General features: G+C 42.3%; 1 protein-coding gene across 9 annotated transcripts in view; it reads left to right on the top strand.

The window, feature by feature from the left end:
- The window catches only part of otofa (otoferlin a), a 461762-nt gene that overhangs the window by 150738 nt on the left and 289586 nt on the right, over positions 1 to 21438 (top strand). For all 9 annotated transcript variants that reach the window (XM_072562753.1, XM_072562744.1, XM_072562806.1 and 6 more), the window contains exons 4-5: positions 6731 to 6830; positions 16118 to 16332. In XM_072562753.1, the coding sequence (XP_072418854.1) occupies positions 6731 to 6830; positions 16118 to 16332 (315 nt within the window). The remainder of the gene's footprint in view (positions 1 to 6730; positions 6831 to 16117; positions 16333 to 21438) is intronic.

Raw genomic sequence — 21438 nt, forward strand, 5'->3', positions numbered from 1 at the left:
CATCTGTTGGTCCGATAGGCAAATTGAAGTGGGTCAAGAGTAGTGGGGAGGCTGGACTTGATCAATGCCAAGACCAGCCTTTTAAAGCACTTCGTGACCACCAAGGTTAGGGCCACTGGGCGGCAATCATTAAGACATGCTGCTTGGCACAGGGATGATGTTGGCCCTCTTGAAACAGGTAGGGACAGTGGCCTATTCCATGGAGAAGTTGGAGATGTCTGAGAAGACCTCTGCCAGTTGATCTGCACATGCTCTGAGTACACGGCCTGATACTCCGTCTGGTCCCATTCACATGAAAGAAAGCTGATCTGACCTCTGACGCAGTGACTGTTGGGATAGGTTCGTCAGGACTTGTCAGAATAGGTGAAAGCAAATTCCTGCGGATGCTGGAATCTGAAACCAAAAGAGAAAATGCTGGAAAATCTCAACAGGTCTGGCAGCATCTGTAAGGAGAGAAAAGAACTGACCCTTTGTCAAAACTGTCAAAGCATAGAAGGCATGTCTGCTATCTTGCACTGCCTCTTTTTTTCTGCAATACCGAGAAATATAAATTGAAACAGAGACTGTGGAATGATTGAGACAATAGGACATAGAAAGATTTCATATAATTTTTCAATGATGTGGCTGAGTCCAAGCCAGACCATGTATCCTCCCCTTGTCAACAGGGTAAACTGATTGATCTAACATCAATCAATACAACTAACTAAACTTAAAAGGGATGAATGTTCTTTTTAACTTTAAGTTTTGTTTGATCAAATGTCGAAGATCAAAATAAAATTGAAAGGTTTGAGACTTCCTGACTTAAACTAGAATTTGCAGTGAAGGTAGTTGGTATACTAGAGAGAATGTATCGAAATAACTTAAGAGCTTGTTGATTCTCCCTCATGTTTTTAATCTAAAACAATCCTTAAGTGAATTGAATAAATATTCTTTTTGCCATGTCTGATTTTGAAAAATTAGAAAAGAGCACAGATCCTGAAGAGAGAGATTCTGCATTAAAAGGGAACAGGATTATTGAAATTAAAAATCACACAACACCAGGTTTTAGTCTAACAGGTTTAATTGGAAGCATTAGCTTTCGGAGTGCTGCTCCTTCATCAGGTGGTTGTGGGATATAAGATCGTAAGAGACACAATTTATAGGAAAAATTTTCAGTGTGATGTAACTGAAATTATACATTGAAAAAGACCTGGATTGTTTGTTAAGTCTCTCACTTTGAGAATGACCATGTTGGTTTCAGTTCTTTCGTATGTAAATCCCAGAACCTTTTTAGAAATAGAAGATATTGATTTTACCTTGCAGTACCAGAGTGTGCTGGAAGTGAGTCAAAAGCCAAGACTGAAAGAAAACATTAGGGAAAAAGAAACAACAATGAAATCTATAAAACATACCAGGAGGGAACAGTATAGGCAGAATCAAGCAGAAAGACAAGAAATCGATGAGTTATAGCATGTAATTATGAGAGAAATAGAAGTATTCCTCCATTTTAAAAAGCACTTTAAAAACATTTATGGGGAATGGTGTGGCTGGACTAGTTTTCCAGAGCCCCAGGCAGATGTTCTGGGGACATTGGTTCAAAACCCCACAGACTCCAGCATCATGATCCCTAACTACTCCACACCCAAATGGGAAAATGGTGGGATACAGTCAAGGCAGGGATTGCCTTGGGAATCTTCAACATTGACTCTGGTGTCTTATGGCATTAAGTCAAATTAGACAAGGAAATCTTTTACTTATTACCACCTACAACACTGCCCCCAATCAACTGAGGAATCAGTGGTCCTCCACTTGAACACAACTTGGAGGAAGCAAGTGGAAAGCCTTCAGAATGTACCCTGAGGGGAGACATCAATGTCCATCACCAAGGGTAACCTAGCTGGCTGAGTCCTAAAGGACATATCTGCAAGACAGATGGTGATGGAGCCAATAAGAGGGAAAAGTCAACTTGACCCCCTCCTCACCAGTCTACCTGTTGCAAATGCATCTGTCCATGACAGTGACAGTAGGAATGACAACTGCACAGTCATTGTGGAGTGAAGTCCATCTTCACATTGATGATACCCTTCATCTCATTGTGTGGCATTACCACTATTAAATGGGACAGAAATCAAACAGAAACCAAATGAACTGAGGATGCTCTAAATCAGAAACAAAAATAGAAGTTGCTGGAAAAGCTCAGAAGGTCTGGCAGAATCCATGAAGGGAAATCAGAGTTAACGTTTTAGGTCCGGTGACCCTTCCACACTGGACTCGAAACATTAACTCTGATTTCTCTCCACAGATGCTGCCAGACCTGCTGAGCTTTTCCAACAATTTCTTTTCCAAGGGATCAAACAACTCACAACTAGGCTTCCATGAGGTTCAATGGGGCAAACAGCAATAACAGACTTGTGCTCAAACAAAACCTATAACCTCGTGGTTATCCTCCACTCAACCATTACTATAAGCCAGAGGAGAAACTCTGCTTCAATGGCGAGTGCAGGAGGGCATACAGGAGCAATGCCAGGCAGCATCTGAAATTGAGGTATCAATCTGATAAAGCTATAACAGAACTAACTGCATGAAAATCAATACAAGCATCACACAGTTAACATGATTTAGTGACTGAAAATTCAGTGGATCAGATCTGCAATTCTCCCACATCCAGTCATGAATGGTGGTGGACAATCAACCAGCCAACACCAGGGAAGGCTCCACAAATGCTGCAGCTCGACAAAACTCTGGTGCAGCCACACTTGGAGTATTGTGTACAGTTCAGGTCACCTCATTAGAGGAAGGATGTGGAAGCTTTGGAAAGGGTTCAGAGGAGATTTACCAGGACATTGCCTGGTCTGGAAGGAAGGTCTTATGAGGAGAGGCTGATGAATGCCAACTTTAAGGGCACTTAAATGGGCATTGGATAGGCATATGGATGATTGGGAATAATGTAGGATAGATTGTCTTCGGATTGATTTTGCAGGTCAGCGCAACCTCAAGGGCTGAAGAGCCTGTACTGCGCTGGAATGTTCTATGTTCTATGTTCAAATAGCCCCATCCTCAATGATGAGGGAGCCAAGCACATCAGTGCAAAAGGTAAGGTTGAATCATTTGCAATAATCTTCAGCTGGAAGTGCCGGGCGATTGATCCATCTCGGGTTCTCCTACTGGCCCCCAGCATCACAAATATCTGTCTTCAACTAATTCAATTCACTCCACATGATATTACAAAATGGCTGGAGAGACAGAATACTGCAAAGGTTATGGGCTTGAAAATTTCTAATAATAGTATTGAAGACCTGAGATCTACAATTAGTCATACCCCGAGCCAAACTGTTCCAGAGCAGTTACAACACTAGCATCTACGCAGCTGTGGGCAAGAGAGCCACTCAGCTCCTGATTGTATCATAGATTTGGTGTAAACATGAACAAAAGAGCTGAATGCCTGAGGTGAGATGAAATTGGCTACCCTTGACAATAAGGCAGCACTTAATCCTGTATGGCATCAAGGAGCTCTAGAAAAACTGGAGTCAATGGGAATTGGGGGAAAAGTTTCTGCTGATTGGAGACAGACCTCGCACAAAGGTGTTTGATTGTGAGAAGTTAATCAGCTTAGCCACAGGCTCAGGGTAGTGTCCAAAGCTCAGCCATCTTCAGCTGCTCCATGAACATTGTATGGTTCTAGCTGATGGTAATACTTAATAAGTCATATCTCAGAATGAAATCTGCCCTGATAGATTTTGTTTTATTTTAGCACATTCACTGAAACACAGGCATAGGATGCTGCAGAGTTTCCTGAACAGAAGTGTGTCACTTTCTAGACGAAAACCAAAACCCAGCTCAGGTAATCTAAATGTGGAGCACATTAGAAAAATATCTTAAAACACACAGCATATCAAAGTTTCAATCTATTCTCTAATTCACATCCAGATGATATTACTCCCTATCTCGAATCTTTAAGAGCTGATTCTCCCCAATTCTTTCCTGTGAACTGTAAAGTCTTCTTATATACTACTCACAAAGCTGAAACCTTCCACTTGCTGAGCTCCTTAATTACCTGCCAGACTTCCAACCAAGCACTGCGAGCCTGGAAGTTGCACAAACTATACTTTTCTACTGGAATAATTATGCTTTCTTTGCACTCTCTGTAGTGCTTTTAGTACAGAAATTATTAATTGCTTCTGACCTCAGTAGGATCTTCTCAAAGTACCCAAAATCTCTTAATATCGAAGATAAAATTATTCCTTGATTATCATGAATTTAAAAAAAGACCCAATCCCTGTTGTAAACCTACACAGTATCAACAAGCTTCAATTAACACTCCAGGGTGTCTGCTCTCTGACACAGACTGGATGAGCAAAAGCTGTAGATCAAAAACTACATCTGACAATAACAACCTATGTTTTATTATATAAAGATCAAGTAAAGGGAAATGGGAATATTTACCTGTGACAGTGACAGTTAGTCTCCAAGAATGGGACAAAATCTTATTGTTTGATTTGATGGAATGTGAAAAGGTGGCTAAACACCTGAGTTAATACAAGAATAGAAGGGAAAGAGCCTTGACAGAGGAGTCATCCAAGAATCAGAAGAAGATTCAGAGAGCTCACTCATTCCATTGAGAAACATTGTACTGAAAGAAGCAAATCAATGGTCAAAAATTGAATGAAAACTCTCAGAGGTATATCTCATTCATGGTGCAAGTGTAAAAAATGGTGATAAGAGATAGCAAAAGAGATCATCAAGAAGACCATCTGTTTAGAGAGATTCAACTTGTTCACAGAATCATATAGGTGATGTTTGATCATTTATAACTCTTCGAGGAGCTTACAGACATAGTGCGTGATGTGCAAAACCAGCTGTTATTTACCTGGATTTCAGGAAAACGTCTGGTAGTGAGCTACATCATAGACAGACTCACCAGGTACATGTCAAAAAGCAAATACCTGAAATTGTTGTTTCAGGCATTAACCCTTCATCAGGAATTATCCTGATGAAGGGCTTATGCCCGAAATGTCGATTCTCCTGCTCCTCGGATGCTGCCTGACCTGCTGTGCTTTTCCAGCACCAACTCTCAACTCTAATCTCCAGCATCTGCAGTCCTCACTTTCACAATTCCTGTCTACAGAATGAATGGTCAATGCTAGGATGGGTTACAACATGGTAACAATGGGTAGGAATGTGCATAAGTGGGAGAGGGAGAGTACAGAGTCCCACCAGAGTCAATACAGTTCTCTTTACTGTTTTTATAAATGACTAAGAAGGTGAAATACTATCCTTGAAGTGAAAGTTTCTCAGATGACGCTACATTGGGAATTCTGGCTCATAACAATGTCTAGCATGCACTCACCCAACAAGAATCTGGACAGGTTTAGTCAATGGATAGAAAGTGGCCAATGATGTTCAAGCAAATAAATAGAAAGTCAAGAGGCTAGGGGTAGAGATTACAGGCTAAATAATGACATAATACAGATAGCAGAGCAGAAAGCAGACTCAGTACGTTTGTTGGATAGGTTACCAGATGCACCATGAGTTTCTTGTTTACTACTGATGAGAAAAACAAATAAAATGTTGGGATTACCAAACGTGTGATATTGAAGGCTGAAGATGTGATGGTGAATTTCCATCCAGTCCTGGTTAGAACATCTGAAATAACCTGTCCAGGGAAGATATGTAAGTTCTGGAAGGAATCCAGGAGAAAGATATCAAAAGTTGAGGGATGATTAGTCACCCTCCCTGAAACTGTCATGTCTGAAGAAATTGAGTGTTGGAAGAAATGGATGAGTAAATTTAAGATTTTCACAAGTGCAGAGATTTTGGATCAAGGGGACTAAATTGTTGACCCAAGTTTGGTGGAACAAAAGATACCCATTTAAGGTAAAGGGTGTCAAACTTTAGTACAAAGTTTTGACAATTTCTTTTCATAAGCAATGATAAAGCTGGGGACCAGCATGATTGATCAAGTCTATATGAATTTTAAATAATATCTGGATTAAATCTTTTTACAAAAGTGGATACAAATGAATACTTCCAGAATCACAACATTGAAGCCATTAGGAGATTGTAAAGTTTAAGCTAAAATGAGCAATAGTTTTCTCATGCTTTGAACTTTATTTTGTTTCTGTGTGATACATTGGTGAGCATTGCAGCAGTTTTGCCTTGATCAAATGGTTTCCTCATACTGGTGCGAGTCTATGCATGATTTAATTTCGTAGTGAACTGACCGCTTATACTTTCTCTGGACACTGCTGTTACACAGTCCATGTAGAAGTGAATGGGTTTCTTTTACTAAAATAATATGATGATTGTGTCTAATATAAAATGGATTTTAAAACTGTCATCATTTCATGGATTTCAGATTCAGATACAGGTAAAGGGGAGATGATGGTCGAAAGGTGTTACCACTAGACTGTTAATCCAGAGACCCAGATGACATTTTGGGGACCCGGGTTAAAACCCTGCTTCGGCAGATGGCGGAATTTGAATCCAATGAAAGAGAATCTGGAATTTCGAGTCTGTTGATGACCTTGAATCAATTGTTAGGAAAAACCCATCCTTTGAGGAAGGAAACCATTGTCCTTACCTGGTCTGGCCTACATGTGACTCCAGAACAACAGCAATGTGGTGGACTTTTAACTGTCCTCTGGGCAATTAGGGATGGGCAATAAATGCTGCCGGGTCAGCAACACCCTCATCCCATGAATGGATAAAAAAAATTGCTGGAGTTGATGTTCTATTATTGTGTTACTTTCAGATTAATTGGGACTTTCGCAATGGTATTACAGAAGGTAGTGGAGGAAGGACAGCTTGAAATATCAGACACTTTAATTGATGACAACAACAGCTCAATCAGGGTAAGACTTTTGAACCTTTTTCTGTTTTGTTTGTGCCTTTTTCCTTCACATCCTCCCACCTATTTTTCAGCAGAATCAACTAACAGGTGTAAAACTCCACAGTCCAAAGGAAGAGGGAGCCTCTTTGAGATCTGAACTGGGATGATACGTTGACAACCAAATCAGAACTTTCCATTCTTGTCCCCATTCCTCCCCTCCCACACTTTCTGCTGATGCAATTTCAGATAATCAAAGAGCACGGTCTGCTCAACAATGTTTGAATATTACATTACGGAAGGTGTATTCCAGTTAATTTTAAACATTATTTTATAAATTTCGCAACTCCTCTCACTTCACAGATATAGCTTCCTAAATTCTACACTTCCATTTATGACGGCTATCTTCAAATCAGCCCTTTCTAGTTTGCAGGGACCATCTGGATGAGGTGCCCACCATTAGATTTATCAACACCCATTTCACTGCAGCCACTGTTTAAACTTGCTGCTCCACTCCCAGGTCAGAAACTACATCCACCAGGTCGCTTTTACTGATTCGGTGCACAACCAAAATTTTTCACTTGCAACACAAAGTGTAACCCTGAAATAATGTGAAGGGTTCACAGTTAAACAGAAATAGTTAAAAATGAAAGTAGTTGTCCAAGCATCATAGAAAGTTTTCAAAAACGAATTGGATTCATATTTAAAGTGATGGGACACATAGATGACAAATTCTAATTTCAGTACATGGATACAATATCAATATAACGTCTGGAAGGACCTGAATTCAGGAGAATTATTTTCCCAACATTAGATTACTTTACAGTGTGGAAACAGGCCCTTCGGCCCAACAAGTCCACACCGCACCCGCCAAAGCGCAACCCACCCATACCCCTACATCTACCCCTTACCTAACACTATGGGCAATTTAGCGTGGCCAATTCACCTAACCTGCACATCTTTGGAGTGTGGGAGGAAACCGGAGCACCCGGAGGAAACCCACGCAGACACGGGGAGAATGTGCAAACTCCACACAGAGAGTCGCCTGAGGCGGGAATTGAACCCGGGTCTCTGGCGCTGTGAGGCAGCAGTGCTAACCACTGTGCCACCGTGCCACCCACTAACATGTTGTGACTATTTCAAGCAACTTGCAGTAAGATATTTTATTCCCAAAGGCTATTAGAAATGGTCAGTTGCTGGTCTTGACAGTAATGCTCACACCCCATGAAAGAATCACAAATTGTGATTACTTCAATAAACTGCTGCCACTGCCATAGGGAGCCTCATGCTGGTCACACTGAAGGTTCGAAGGGCACCTCTGTTCAGTAGATTTGTTCCCATGCTGGTTGGGCCCACAGTTGGATTTCTTTCTGTGTTGCTTTGAATGAATCTGATGTTCTGTGGCCATGAGCTCATGCATTATGAATGCTAATGCAGGAGATTCCCTAAGGAGTCTTAGAGTTTCACCAGATATGCCCTCAGGACATATGGCCAAATACAAACTCAAATTTAATCTCGATGGCAGGACGTTTTGAATGGTAGTGTTTCCCATCCACTACCTGATGCACGCCCACTGGTACTCACTGACAAGTGGCCATTTTGCATTCAACAGGCCTTTAATTCAGATTGATAAAATGTGCTGGAAGAAACACAGCAGGTCAGGCAGCATCTGAGGAGCAAGAGAGTCAAGGTTTCAGGCAGGACCCTTCATCAGGACTCTCCTGCTCCTCAGATGCTGCCTGACCTGCTGCGCTTTTTCCAGCACTACACCTTATCGACTCTGACTTCTCCAGCATCTGCAATCCTCACTATCTCAGGGTAAGACCTCTGCTACCATCCCACCATAGCTGGTTGGCAGCTCTATAGTTTCCACCTCAGTAATGTGTGATCCCTGAACAAAAGGAGAGTCTAGGGACTGGGAGCAACTCAAGGAGGTAAGAGTTTGGGAGCCAGGCCTCTGAATTGGCTACTTGAGAGCATCAATAAGTCTAATAGCAGGCAGACTGTCCAAAGCCTCCCTCTGCCCTTGTCACTGTAGTTACAACAGGACAGATGGAGATGGCCAGATAGGTGCTGCACAGGCAACATTTTACATTTTATCATCTCACCTTTCAAACCACCAACAGACGATTCAACATTCATTCATAAAGGGAATCTATACTCCATGCAACTATATTTTAAAATGATATGTAACTCTGAAAGTTTCCAACCTTTCATTAAATATTTACAATTGCATGAAAATACTTCGCTATTATTAATAATTTAAGACTACGTTATCCGTTTCTACTTTCATATTCACTGACAATATGTCAGGGAGGGGAATGTTGCTTTCACCTATTAGTTGCGTGATGTTTCTTCAGTTCATTAGTTCCTATTAGTGTCTACTGGTAAACTGGATAAGTACCTGATGGGGGAAAGTTTGATGGGCTTTGGGAAGGGTGTAGAGGGTGGGATAAGCTAACTTGCCCTGGTAGAAAACTAATGCAGACACAACAGGATGGATAGATGGATGGTTTCCACCTGCACTGTAACCATTCTCTGATTCAATGATGTCTATCCCTAAGTCTGGGCAATGGACATAATGACAATAACCTTAGGGTAACATTATTGGTCATTTTATTTCCGTGCAACTTAAGCTTCATGACTCCTTTGATCATAAAGCGTGCTGCTGCTCTGTAAAATTACAGTGTCTTATCATGTTGCCACTGGCCATCCATGACAATAGCCGCTGGGCAAAAACAATATATTTGTTACTTAATGAATCTTAAAAACTGTTTGGTTTCTGATCATGATGTTTCCCCTGGCAATCTGGAATAATTCTACCTCATGAAGATCAGGGCAGATATGGTTTAATAGGCAACAGCAGCAGAATGTGTACTGTGGAGATAAACTCAAATTGTTGCATAACTCATTTTGTAAAAGAGGAGAGCATAGAGTAGCACTCACCGCTATCACATTTTCTTGAGCAACGAGGATCAGGCAATAAATACTGACCAAGCCAGCGATGGCCATGAGTCTTAAAAAAATTTTGAAAGGAATAAGGCAATTTACTGTTGGAGAAGCTCTGTCTGCACAGCTCCTGGTGACTATGTGTGACCTGCAACCCAGTAGTTACTCTTAATTCTTCAGAAAGTCCTGCTGCATCGATGTTCCCAATGGAAACTCGTTGTTTCTCCTCCAGGACAGGGCAAGGGCAGATATTCTGATCCCTGGAGGCAACACACCAGTGATGAAGAGGAGAAGTCTTTGCAAGATGGGCATTGGCAGAAGATTGGTCAGGAGGAAAGGATGAGGGGTGGTTGACAGTAACTTCTTACTTCAATCTACATTTTGGAGATGGCTTCCAGCAGTCCCTATGTTATGAACAAGAAAAATGATTATACCTGCAGTCAGTGATGATCCATTTTGAGAAAGGGGCTTCGAACAATCATAAAGTCTCAAACTTGCACAGGAAATGGACTTAATAATATTTAAAGTGCATGTTCTAACAACTTTGGGTTAATTTTGACCCCATCATTTTCCTTGATTAATTATATTTTTAATTCTCATCAAAAATTCAAATATCCTAATTTTGTGAAAAGTGACGTTAGGATTGATACAGTGTAGGAGATAAAAATGGGTAGTCAGAGTGTTTTACAATACATTGGTTCCCTGTTCAGATGCTACTTGTCAAGACACTACGTTTTCTGTTTACTGTTATTGTTTACACCTTGAATTTAACCTTACGTTGTCTCACACAGACAGCATTGTTGAAATCTATGTGCAAATGTTTAGGTAGCAGTGAAAGTATTTAATTATTTGTCACATCATTGCAGTTATATCATTCAAATTTTTCCTGGGAAATTAAGGACAGCATCATATAGAGATATCTCATGTTAATTTGCTCTCATGCTTGACTCTGCATTTGTATGCCACAACAAATTTAATCCTCTGAGAACACACACAGCCCACAATGAAGCGAAGACTACAGTAAGTGTGTTGCCATAGCAACACCAATGCTGTAGGATAAAGTTGCCAGAGTATAAAGTGTTGCTCGTGCAAAACTAAATTAGAGCTTTAGGATGCTACTGGGTGTCAGTTTGTAATGTCTCACTTACCAGATCTCATTGAACTGCACACTGTGGTTGCTATTACTATAGTCAGGTACCTACATATGACTTATATTTAAAACATGTTTGTCATGTGTGAAAACATGCAATCCATATCACGCTTGACAGTGTCGTATATCCGATGTTTATGCCTCACTTACACCCAATTAACTTAAATGACTGCTCTGTGCAAAGGTGACCACACTCATTCATTCAAACATGGGCAGGTAGAGACAACTGATATCAATAAACCATCAATGCGCACAAAACTAAATTGTCCAGGAATAGAAGCCAGTTTCTCTGCTCCCAACATGACAAGGTACAGCACCAACATTCCTAGGATATTAATATCAGTGAATGAAGAACCATGAGAAAGTGAGGACTGCAGATGCTGGAGATCAGAGCTGAAAAATATGTTGCTGGAAAAGCGCAGCAGGTCAGGCAGCATCCAAGGAACAGGAGAATCGACGTTTCGGGCATAAGCCCTTCTTCAGGAATGAGGAGGGTGTGCCAAGCAGGGTAAGATAAAAGGTAGGGAGGAGGGACTTGGGAGGGGGGGCGTTGGGAATGCGATAGGTGGAAGGAGGTTAAGGTGAGGGTGATAGGCCGGAGAGGGGGTGGGGGCGGAGAGGTCGGGAAGAAGATTGCGAGTCAAGAAGGCGGTGCTGTGTCCAAGGGTTGGGACTGAGATTGGTGGGGAGAGACGAAATGAGGAAGCTGGAGAAATCTGCATTCATCCCTTGTGATTGGAGGGTTCCTAGGCGGAAGATGAGGTGCTCTTCCTCCAGGCGTCATGTTGCCATGGTCTGGCGATGGAGGAGGCCAAGGATCTGCATGTCCTTGGCAGAGTGGGAGGGGCAGTTAAAGTATTCAGCCACGGGGCGGTTAGGTTGGTTGGTGTGGTGTCCCAGAGGTGTTCCCTGAAACGTTCTGCAAGTAGGCGGCCTGTCTCCCCAATATAGAGGAGGCTACATCGGGTGCAGCGGATGCAGTAAATGATGTTTGTGAAGGTGCAGGTGAATTTGTGATGGATATGGAAGGATCCATTGGGGCCTTGGAGGGAAGTAAGGGGGGAGGTGTGGGCGCAAGTTTTGCATTTCTTGCAGTTGCAGGGGAAGGTGCTGGGAGTGGAGGTTGGGTTGGTGGGGGTGTGGACCTGACGAGGGAGTCACGGAGGGAGTGGTCTTTACGGAACGCTGATAGGGGAGGGAAGGGAAATATATCCCTGGTGGGGTCTGTTTGGAGGTGGCGGAAATGACGAAGGATGATACTATGTATCTGGAGGTTGGTGGGGTGGTAGGTGAGGACCAGTGGGGTTCTGTCCTGGTGGCGATTGGAGGGGCGGGGTTCAAGGGTGGAGGAGCGGGAAGTGGAGGAGATGCGGTGAAGAGCATCGTCAACCACGTCTGAGGGGAAATTGCGGTATTTGAAGAAGGAGGCCATCTGGGTTGTTCGGTATTGGAATTGGTCCTCCTGGGAGCAGATGCAGCGGAGGCGAAAGAATTGGGAATATGGGATGGCGTTTTTACAGGGGGCAGGGTGGGAGGAGGTGTAATCTAGGTAGCTGTGGAAGTCGGTCGATTTATAGTAAATGTCCGTGTTGAGTCGGTCGGCTGAGATAGAAATGGAGAGGTCTAGGAAGGGGAGGGAGGAGTCTGAGAGGGTCCAGGTAAATTTGAGGTCGGGGTAGAAGGTGTTGGTAAAGTGGATGTACTGTTCAACCTCTTCGTGTGAGCACAAGGTAGTGCCGATACAGTCATCGATGTAGCGGAGGAAAAGGTGGCACCACCCCCCACCTTTTCCACCCCGACCTCAAAGACCACAATTTCCCCTCAGACGTGCTCTCCACCACATCTCCTCCACTTCTTCCATCACTTCTCCTGCTCCTTGGATGCTGCCTGACCTGCTGCGCTTTTCTAGCAACACATTTTTCAGCTCTGATCTCCAGCATCTGCAGTCCTCACTTTCTCCCTGTCATTAGTGAATGTCAATCATCTTGGTCCAAGGCCATCATTGCACGAGTTCCTCAGGGTAGTGTTCTGGGCCCAGCCATCTTCAGCTGCATTATTAATGAGCTTCCCTCCATCATAAAGTCAGAAGGGGAGATGTTCGCCAAGGATTACGCAATGTTCAGCACTATTCACAACTCCTCCTCTGCTACTGAAACAGATCATATCCGGGCTTGAGCTGATAAGTGGCAAGTAACATTTGCTCAATACAAGTACCAACCAAAGACTATCTCCAAAAAGAGACAATTCAATCACTTCCCTTTGACCTTTAATAGTGTTATCTTCACTGAAATCTCCCACAATCAACATCCTGGGGGTTACCATTGACTGGAAACTCAACTGGACTCAACAAATAAACGCATTGGCAACAGGAGTAGGTCAGAGGCCAGGAATCCTGCAGCAAGTGACTCCCTCCTGACTCCCCAAATCCTGTCCACCATCTACAAGGCACAAGTCAGGAGTGTGACAGGAGTCTCATTTCCATGGATGAGTGTAACTTCAACAACACACAAGCTCAACACCATCCATGACAAAGCATCCTGCTTTGAGGGCAGTGGAGGCCCAGTCTCTGGATTCTTTTAAGAAAGAATTGGATAGAGCTCTTAAAGATAGTGGAGTCAAGGGGTATGGAGATAAGGCTAGAACAGGATACTGATTAGGAATGATCAGCCATGATCATATTGAATGGCGGTGCAGGCTCGAAGGGCAGAATGGCCTACTCCTGCATCTATTGTCGATTGTCTATTGTCTATTGTCTATTTATTGACATTCCATGATCACATTGACCATTCACTTCCTTCACAACTGACACACAATCGCAGCAGTGTATCCAGTCTATAATATGCACAGCTGTAACACAACCAGGCTCATTTGACAGCACCTTTCAAACCCATAACAACTACCATAATTCAATTCAATTCGAAGTTTTCTTTTTGAAGAATTACTCTCACTGAAATAGGTCTATATTGGAGAGCAAAATTCAGGCCTCAATCTTCATGGAACCAGGCTGAGTTGAAAAGTCTTTAAAAATAATGGCCACCCCCATTCCCATATCTGTAAAATTTTCCCAGTGTGGGTTACAGGTTTACATTAGTTTTGTACATGGTGGATATTAGGAGAATGGTTTCTGAGGAATTCTAAGAAATATTAAAGGTGCCCACAACTTTGAGGGGGTTTCAAAGGAGCATGGAGTCATGGATGGGAAATGGAGCACTTGGAAGTATCATGGGAGCGATGATGAGCATGAAGGGCTTATTGGAGACTAGGAGACATGTGAGGGCATGAGAAATATTGTAACTTAGAAGGGGTATGGGGTATGGAGGGGGAATGGAAGATATAGGGATTATGGAGGGGCAAGGGACAGGTGACATGGACAAGGCATGGGGGTCATGGTGTTTGTATGGGATGTGAGGGGGATGAATGTTTGAGGGCCTAACAGTCAGGATTAAGACCTGGCTCTAATAAACAGAGCTGGGGTGTGTGTTCTAGCCTGTCAGTATTACCATACATCTTCCTCCATCACTACCTTGAACTTCCTTCCAAAAGTAACCCAGCCAACTCCATCCTGTCTCCACATCCATGAAGCAAAAATATTGTGGCCAGGGTTTCCTTACAGAGATGAGTTTGCAGGGTCATAATCTTTCCAATCTCATGAGCTTCTCAACTCCTTCATGTAATCCAGCCCACAATATTTTCGATTTGGTGAATGACAATAAGTCAGGGTTAAAAAATACTCACTGTGTGAAATTAAGTCCTGCACTATGTTTTCAAAAAGCAAGCCTTGCTGCAAACCACCATCCAATTTCCAACTTCCTTTTCCTCTCAAAACATCTTTGTTGCTTTCCAATCCACTGCCATCTTTCCTGAACCCAAGGTTTCAATCTCTCCAATTAGGTTTATGCCCTTACCTCAGTCCTGAAATTAGACTGATGAAAATCACAGATAGTCACTGTGACGAAGGTAAATGTTCTCTCCTGATCTGACTCGATCCTGTAGCACTGACCACATTATCCTCCCCTGAAGTCACCTCCTTTGTTGTCCAACTTTCACAACTCCACCTGATCCCATTCTTATTGATGTCATCATAGCCAGAGTATTCATCGTGATAGCCTCTATTACCACTCCACCACGACCCCCTCTGATGTCCCCCAAGATTCTATTCTTGGCCTCATCCTATTTCTCATCTGTGTGCTGCCCCATGGGAAAATCATTAGAAGACAAAGCATCAATTTGCACCTATATTAGTAATATGCCCACCACCTCTCTCAGTGCTGCATTGTTTATCTGACACTGTGGACTACATGAAAAGGGCTTTTCTTTGAATAAATATTGGAAAAACTGAAGTCATTGTTTTCAGCTCCAGCTCAAAGCTCTGTTCCGTAATTATTGACTCCATCATTTTTCCTGGCAACAACCTCATGTCCAGCCAGTCTGCTCACAACCCTGACGTCATATTTGATCCTAAGTTGAACCTTATAATTGTGTCATCACTAAGACTGTTTATTCCCAACTTGGGGACATTATTTAGCCTTACCCTGTCTCAGTAAATCAGCTGTAGAAGCCCTCAATCATGCTTTCATTATCTTCAACCTTGACTATTTCAACACATTCTCATCTGCTCTCCCACATTCTGCGCTCTTTATAAACTTAGGGTCATCCAAATACAGCAACTCCTCTTTACTTTTCTGTTCTCGTTGACTTTCATTGGTTACCAGCCAAGCAATGTCTTAATTTTTAAATTCAATTTATTGTTTCCAAAACGTTCCATAGCCTCACCCTTCCCAATCTCTGTAACATCCTCCAGCCTCACAGCCTTCCAAAATGTCTGCATTCTCGTCTCTTGATTGACCTCAGTTTTAATTGTTCCACCATTGGTGACAATGTTTTCAAGGCCTCAAGATCGAGAATATCTTCCCGACACCTCTCTGTCCATCTCCCTCACTTTCCACCTTTAACATTTCCTTTAAAACTCACTCATTGACCAAGCCTTTGGTCACCTGATCCAATAGCACCTGATGTGACTCAGTGTTAAACTTTGTTTTATGATGCTCCTCACAGTGTTTCATTCTGTTACAGGTGTTATATTAATAGAAGCTATTGTTGTTTGCAGATATGTAACTTAATACTAGAAGGGAGAAAGTTGCAAAACTTTGCCTTTTCAGTATTTAATAGACAGTGCATTTTAAAAATAACCTTTCTCTTTTGATTTAATCTAGACCTGTGTCTCCATTGAGATAAAATACCAGGCTATGGATGGGACTGTCGGAGCCTGGAATGACAGTGAATTCTTAGAAAATCCAAACCAAAGAGCAGACCATGAGACAACCTTTCACTTTGAGACAGAGAGCTTGCTCTCCGGCAGTGGCCAGAGTCTGGGATCAGGAACTTCTCCCGGCCGGTCCCAGCAAAGTCTCTTAGGAGAAAGGAGAAGGTAAGAACAAGGATCATACCTCTGGCACTGAATAATAGTCCAAAGGAGGGCTCATTAGTTAATGTTACTTTGCACTTTGAAGAATCCTCATTAATTTTGACAGGTATGCATGCACTGGAAGTGTCATGTATCAATACACAGGACCATGTTCTTTGCAGATAGAAGATACGCACTCACTTTGCCTGTTTCAACCAAACAAAATAATAAGTCATTTGCTGGTTCATTTCTCATGGCAATGCCCTGACCAATCAGAATGAATCGTGCTAGTTTAGAATTGAAACAAATCCTAGCTGTCAACTGTCAACCAGTGTTAAAAGGTGCATTCTCTATGACAACACCTCGACCAATCAGAATCCTCTCGAAAACCAATCAGCACTCTCCTATCATGCAACGTAAATGTTACATTTTCCCCTTGAATTAGAATTTCTTGAAAATTGTCCTGATTTGTACAAGACAATAAGCTTCCACAAAATGTGACTTTTTCAAAATAATGCATCGTAAATAGTATTCCCAAAAAGAATTATGTATTCGAGCACCGTGCTTTGTTTATTTCTTCAGTTCACAGATGAAAAATGAAGGCTGATTTATTGAACAACACTGTTGCATTAGTTCTACTTGAATAATCAATTGATCATGTAAGAAGATCGAAAATCAGAGGGAAAACTTTACCAAACAATTTCACACATTGTAAGAGTCCTTTCTGGAATTGTGATCCTTCTCAGTAATGCTGTGCTGTTTCGTAAACAGGTTAACAGTTATCATCACTGTGGCTTTCTGACTCAATAACTGACAACCCTCTGTTGTTTCTTGCAGAAGGTTGAACTGTAATTTATTGAACATATTTCATTCAAGGAACATATTGGGACTGATTTTCAAAAAGCGGTCTAACCTGAAAATCTCAGCTAAGTGGAATATGCTCATGTACTCAGGAGTCAGCTCACTCTCACAATTATTCACCATCCCTCAGGCTGCCTGAGTAAACTAGCAGTGGGACCACAACATTGAACCTGTGAAATTTCAAGGAGTGCAGGTTGTTCAGAGGGATTCAGTCTGAGTCAGTCTGTGGAAGGCATTTCCAAAAAGAAACAGTGCTTCATCTGGTTCTGAGCCTTGGGCAAATGGGTGTGGGGAAGGGGGAGTTGATGCAGGGGAAGGGTGTAATAGATAAAAACTAAGGGGATAAAAAAAAAGTTGGTAACTGTAACTTTGGCAATGATGTTAAGCTGATAATATCAGATCAGCAGCCACTTCTACAGACTTACATTGAAGCATGCAAACATTCTTACCCAACATTGGAACTGCAACATATTTTTTTTTAAAATCCTAATGGTTGGTAGTGAGTCTCTCTGTCAGAACATAAGACTATAAAGGAGAGGAGCAGAATTAGACCAATCGGCCCATCAAGTTTGCTGGGCTGTTAAGTCATAGCTGATATGTAACTCAACCCCATTTTCCTGCCTTCTCCCTGTAACCCTTAATCCCTTATCAATCAAGACCCTGTCTATTGCTGTCTTAAATACTTGGCTCCCACAGTCCTCTGTGGCAATGGGTTCTATAGATTGTATATTGCCCCAACTGAAAGCCTCACTTTGCTGAATTTGCAAAGTTATGTCAGAAAGTTGGTCAATTACGATAATCTCAGTATGTCATGCCTGGAATGAAAAAGCTCCTTGTTCCATGATGAATTCCAGCCCAGATACCCTGGCTGGAAAATAGGTGGACATTGGAGAAGAAACAAATCAGATTTTTTTGAGATGTCCCGAGTAAGACCATAAGACATAGGAGTGGAAGTAAGGCCATTCGGCCCATCGAGTCCACTCTGCCATTCAATCATGGCTGATGCGCATTTCAGCTCCACTTACCAGCATTCTCCCCGTAGCCCTTAATTCCTCTAGACAACAAGAACCTATCAATCTCGGCCTTGAAGACATTTAGCGTCCCGGCTTCCACTGCACTCCGTGGCAATGAATTCCACAGGCCCACCACTGTCTGGCTGAAGAAATGTCTCCGCATTTCCGTTCTGAAATGACCCCCTCTAATTCTAAGGCTGTGTCCACGGGTCCTAGTCTCCTCGTCTAACGGAAACAATTTCCTAGCATCCACCTTTTCCAAGCCATGTATTATTTTGTACGTCTCTATTAAGTCTCCCCTTAATCTTCTAAACTCCAACGAATACAATCCCAGTATCCTCAGCCGTTCCTCATATGCTAGACCTGTCATTCCAGTGATCATCCGTGTGAATCTCCGCTGGACACGTTCCAGTGCCAGTATGTCCTTCCTGAGGTGTGGGGACCAAAACTGGACACAGTACTCCAAATGGTGCCTAACCAGAGCTTTATAAAGTCTTAGTAGTACATCTCTGCTTTTATATTCCAACCCTCTAGAGATAAGAGACAACATTGTATTCGCTTTCTTAATCACAGACTCAACCTGCATGTTTACCTTTAGAGAATCCTCGACTAGCACTCCCAGATCCCTTTGTGCTTTGGCTTTATTAATTTTCTCACCATTTAGAAAGTAGTCCATGCTTTTATTCTTTTTGCCAAAGTGCAAGACCTCGCACTTGCTCACGTTAAATTCCATCAGCCATTTCCTGGACCACTCTCCCAAACTGTCTAGATCCTTCTGTAGCCTCCCCACTTCCTCAGTACTACCTGCCTGTCCACCTAACTTCGTATCATCGGCAAACTTCGCTAGAATGCCCCTGGTTCCCTCATCCAAATCATTAATATATAATGCGAACAGCTGTGGCCCCAGCACCGAACCCTGCGGGACACCGCTCGTCACCGGCTGCCATTCTGAAAAAGAACCTTTTATCCCAACTCTCTGCCTTCTCTTAGACAACCAATCCTCAATCCATCCCAGCAGCTCACCTCGAACACCATGGGCCCTCACCTTGCTCAGCAGCCTCCCGTGTGGCACCTTATCAAAGGCCTTTTGAAAGTCTAGATAGACCACATCAACTGGGTTTCCCTGGTCTAACCTACTTGTTACCTCTTCAAAAAATTCCAACAGGTTTGTCAGGCATGACCTCCCTTTACTAAATCCATGTTGACTTGTTCTAATCAGACTCTGCTCTTCTAAGAATTTAGAAATCTCATCCTTAATGATGGATTCTAGAATTTTACCAACAACCGAGGTTAAGCTGATTGGCCTATAATTTTCCATCTTTTGCCTTGATCCTTTCTTGAACAAGGGGGTTACAACAGCCATCTTCCAATCATCCGGGACCTTTCCTGACTCCAGTGACTCTTGAAAGATCTCAACCAATGCCTCTGCTATTTCCTCAGCCACCTCTCTCAGAACTCTAGGGTAATGGCTTCTGGAGGCAGACTGGCCCATATGAAAAGTGATTGCTTGCTCACAGCCCTGGAGCATGTTTGATCGACGGGGAAAGAGATTTCAGCATAAATCAGCAACTTGAGATAAGGGAAAAATGTTGGAGGGGAAAATAAAACGCAGACATTCTTTTGCCTGTTTTACTGTTTTTGCTAGATTTACCAAATTAATAATAATATCAGCAGGAAAACAGTGCTGGTGCTTGATGGATTTCACGAACCCAACAGTGGGAGAGATCGAAGTGAGCACCAAAGGAAATAACCATTAAAACTGAATGCTTCAGTTATTGCATTATGTTATTCTAGTTTCCTCACATCATTTAGTTTAGTAATTTCTAAAGCCACTTCTTGTTGTTATTGTCAGCTTTCACGATATATTTTTAAAGGGACATGCTCTTTATTTTATTTTCTTTTATAACTCCATCACTTACACTTGCGTTTGAGAATAGATCCTTAGCTTCTTTACAAATTTTATTTTCCAGCTCACCTTAAATTTCACTGCTTAAAACTGGACACTTTGAAACTAAAGTCTTAAGTACCTAATACAGGACATAAAATTTATGCAGTCAATCTGAATTGCCCACTAGTTAATTGCATTGCTTATCATGTGCATGCATCCCTCACAACTTTATTGAGTATTTTAATTATTAAGGGAGCAGTGTGTAAATTATTGAGTTTTACATGATATTCTTTCCAGTATTATCTTGAATTCAGTTAGGATTTAATTTCCTCTACTGCATAACTTAACTCCACATAAAGTTGCTTTGTGATCCATTTTAATATGTTGAAAATACATAGCTAAATGACTGCATTGAAACAATGTTCAGTGGAATTTTACATGAATTTTCTCTCCCACTCTGAATGGCTCCTCTCACTATCTGGAACTGGGTCACAACTCCACAATATTCCACACATTCTTGACGAAGGGCTTAAGCCTAAAACATCGATTCTCCTGCTCCTCGGATGCTGCCTGACCTGCTGTGCTTTTCCAGCACCAGACTCTCGACTCTGATCTCCAACATCTGCAGTCCTCCCTTTCTCCTACATTTCCACAATACACATGTATGGCCCCCGTACTGTTCAGGGCACATTAACTCCCCTGAGGATGCTGGGAAAAGATGGCACCAATGAATTGTGCTGACCTTGAACAGAAAGTGAGGGTTTCTGTCTTTACCACTCTCACAGGCAGTGAGTTCCAGTGTAATTGTTAGGGTGGCTCGTTTGTGGAACCAACTTCCTGAGGAAGTGGTGGATGCGGGCACAGTTCCAACCTTTAAAAGACATTTAGACACGTACATAATTGGGAAAGGTTTGGAGGGATTTGGACCAGGAGCAAGCAGATGGGACTAGTTTAGTTTGGGATTATGTTCAGCATGGACTGGTTGGGCCGAAGGGTCTGTTTCCATGCTGTATGACTCTATGACTCTGAGAGCATAAGCAACAAATTACACCATTCAAAGTCTAAAAGCATAGCTCCACTATCAAAAGGTCAATCGACTTAATTCTTATTTTTTCAGAATGCTAGCAACAGTGTCAAGATCCAGTGCACTGCTATGTGATCATGTCAGGCTTTGGGTTAACCATTAGCCTATCACAAGTGGAGATGAGTGTTGTGCAGCTGCCATCTTGGTGTTAGTGTTAGTGTTTGTGTATGACCTGCAGCAGGACTGACAGCTGGAGTTAACGGCACCTCCCCACTGAACAACCGGGGGATAATAAAGGCTGACCAATGCTGCTCACAGCCATGTCAAGTCAACTTTAAAAAGAA

Source organism: Chiloscyllium punctatum, chromosome 3, assembly GCF_047496795.1.
Source record: "Chiloscyllium punctatum isolate Juve2018m chromosome 3, sChiPun1.3, whole genome shotgun sequence".
Lineage (NCBI taxonomy): Eukaryota > Metazoa > Chordata > Chondrichthyes > Orectolobiformes > Hemiscylliidae > Chiloscyllium > Chiloscyllium punctatum.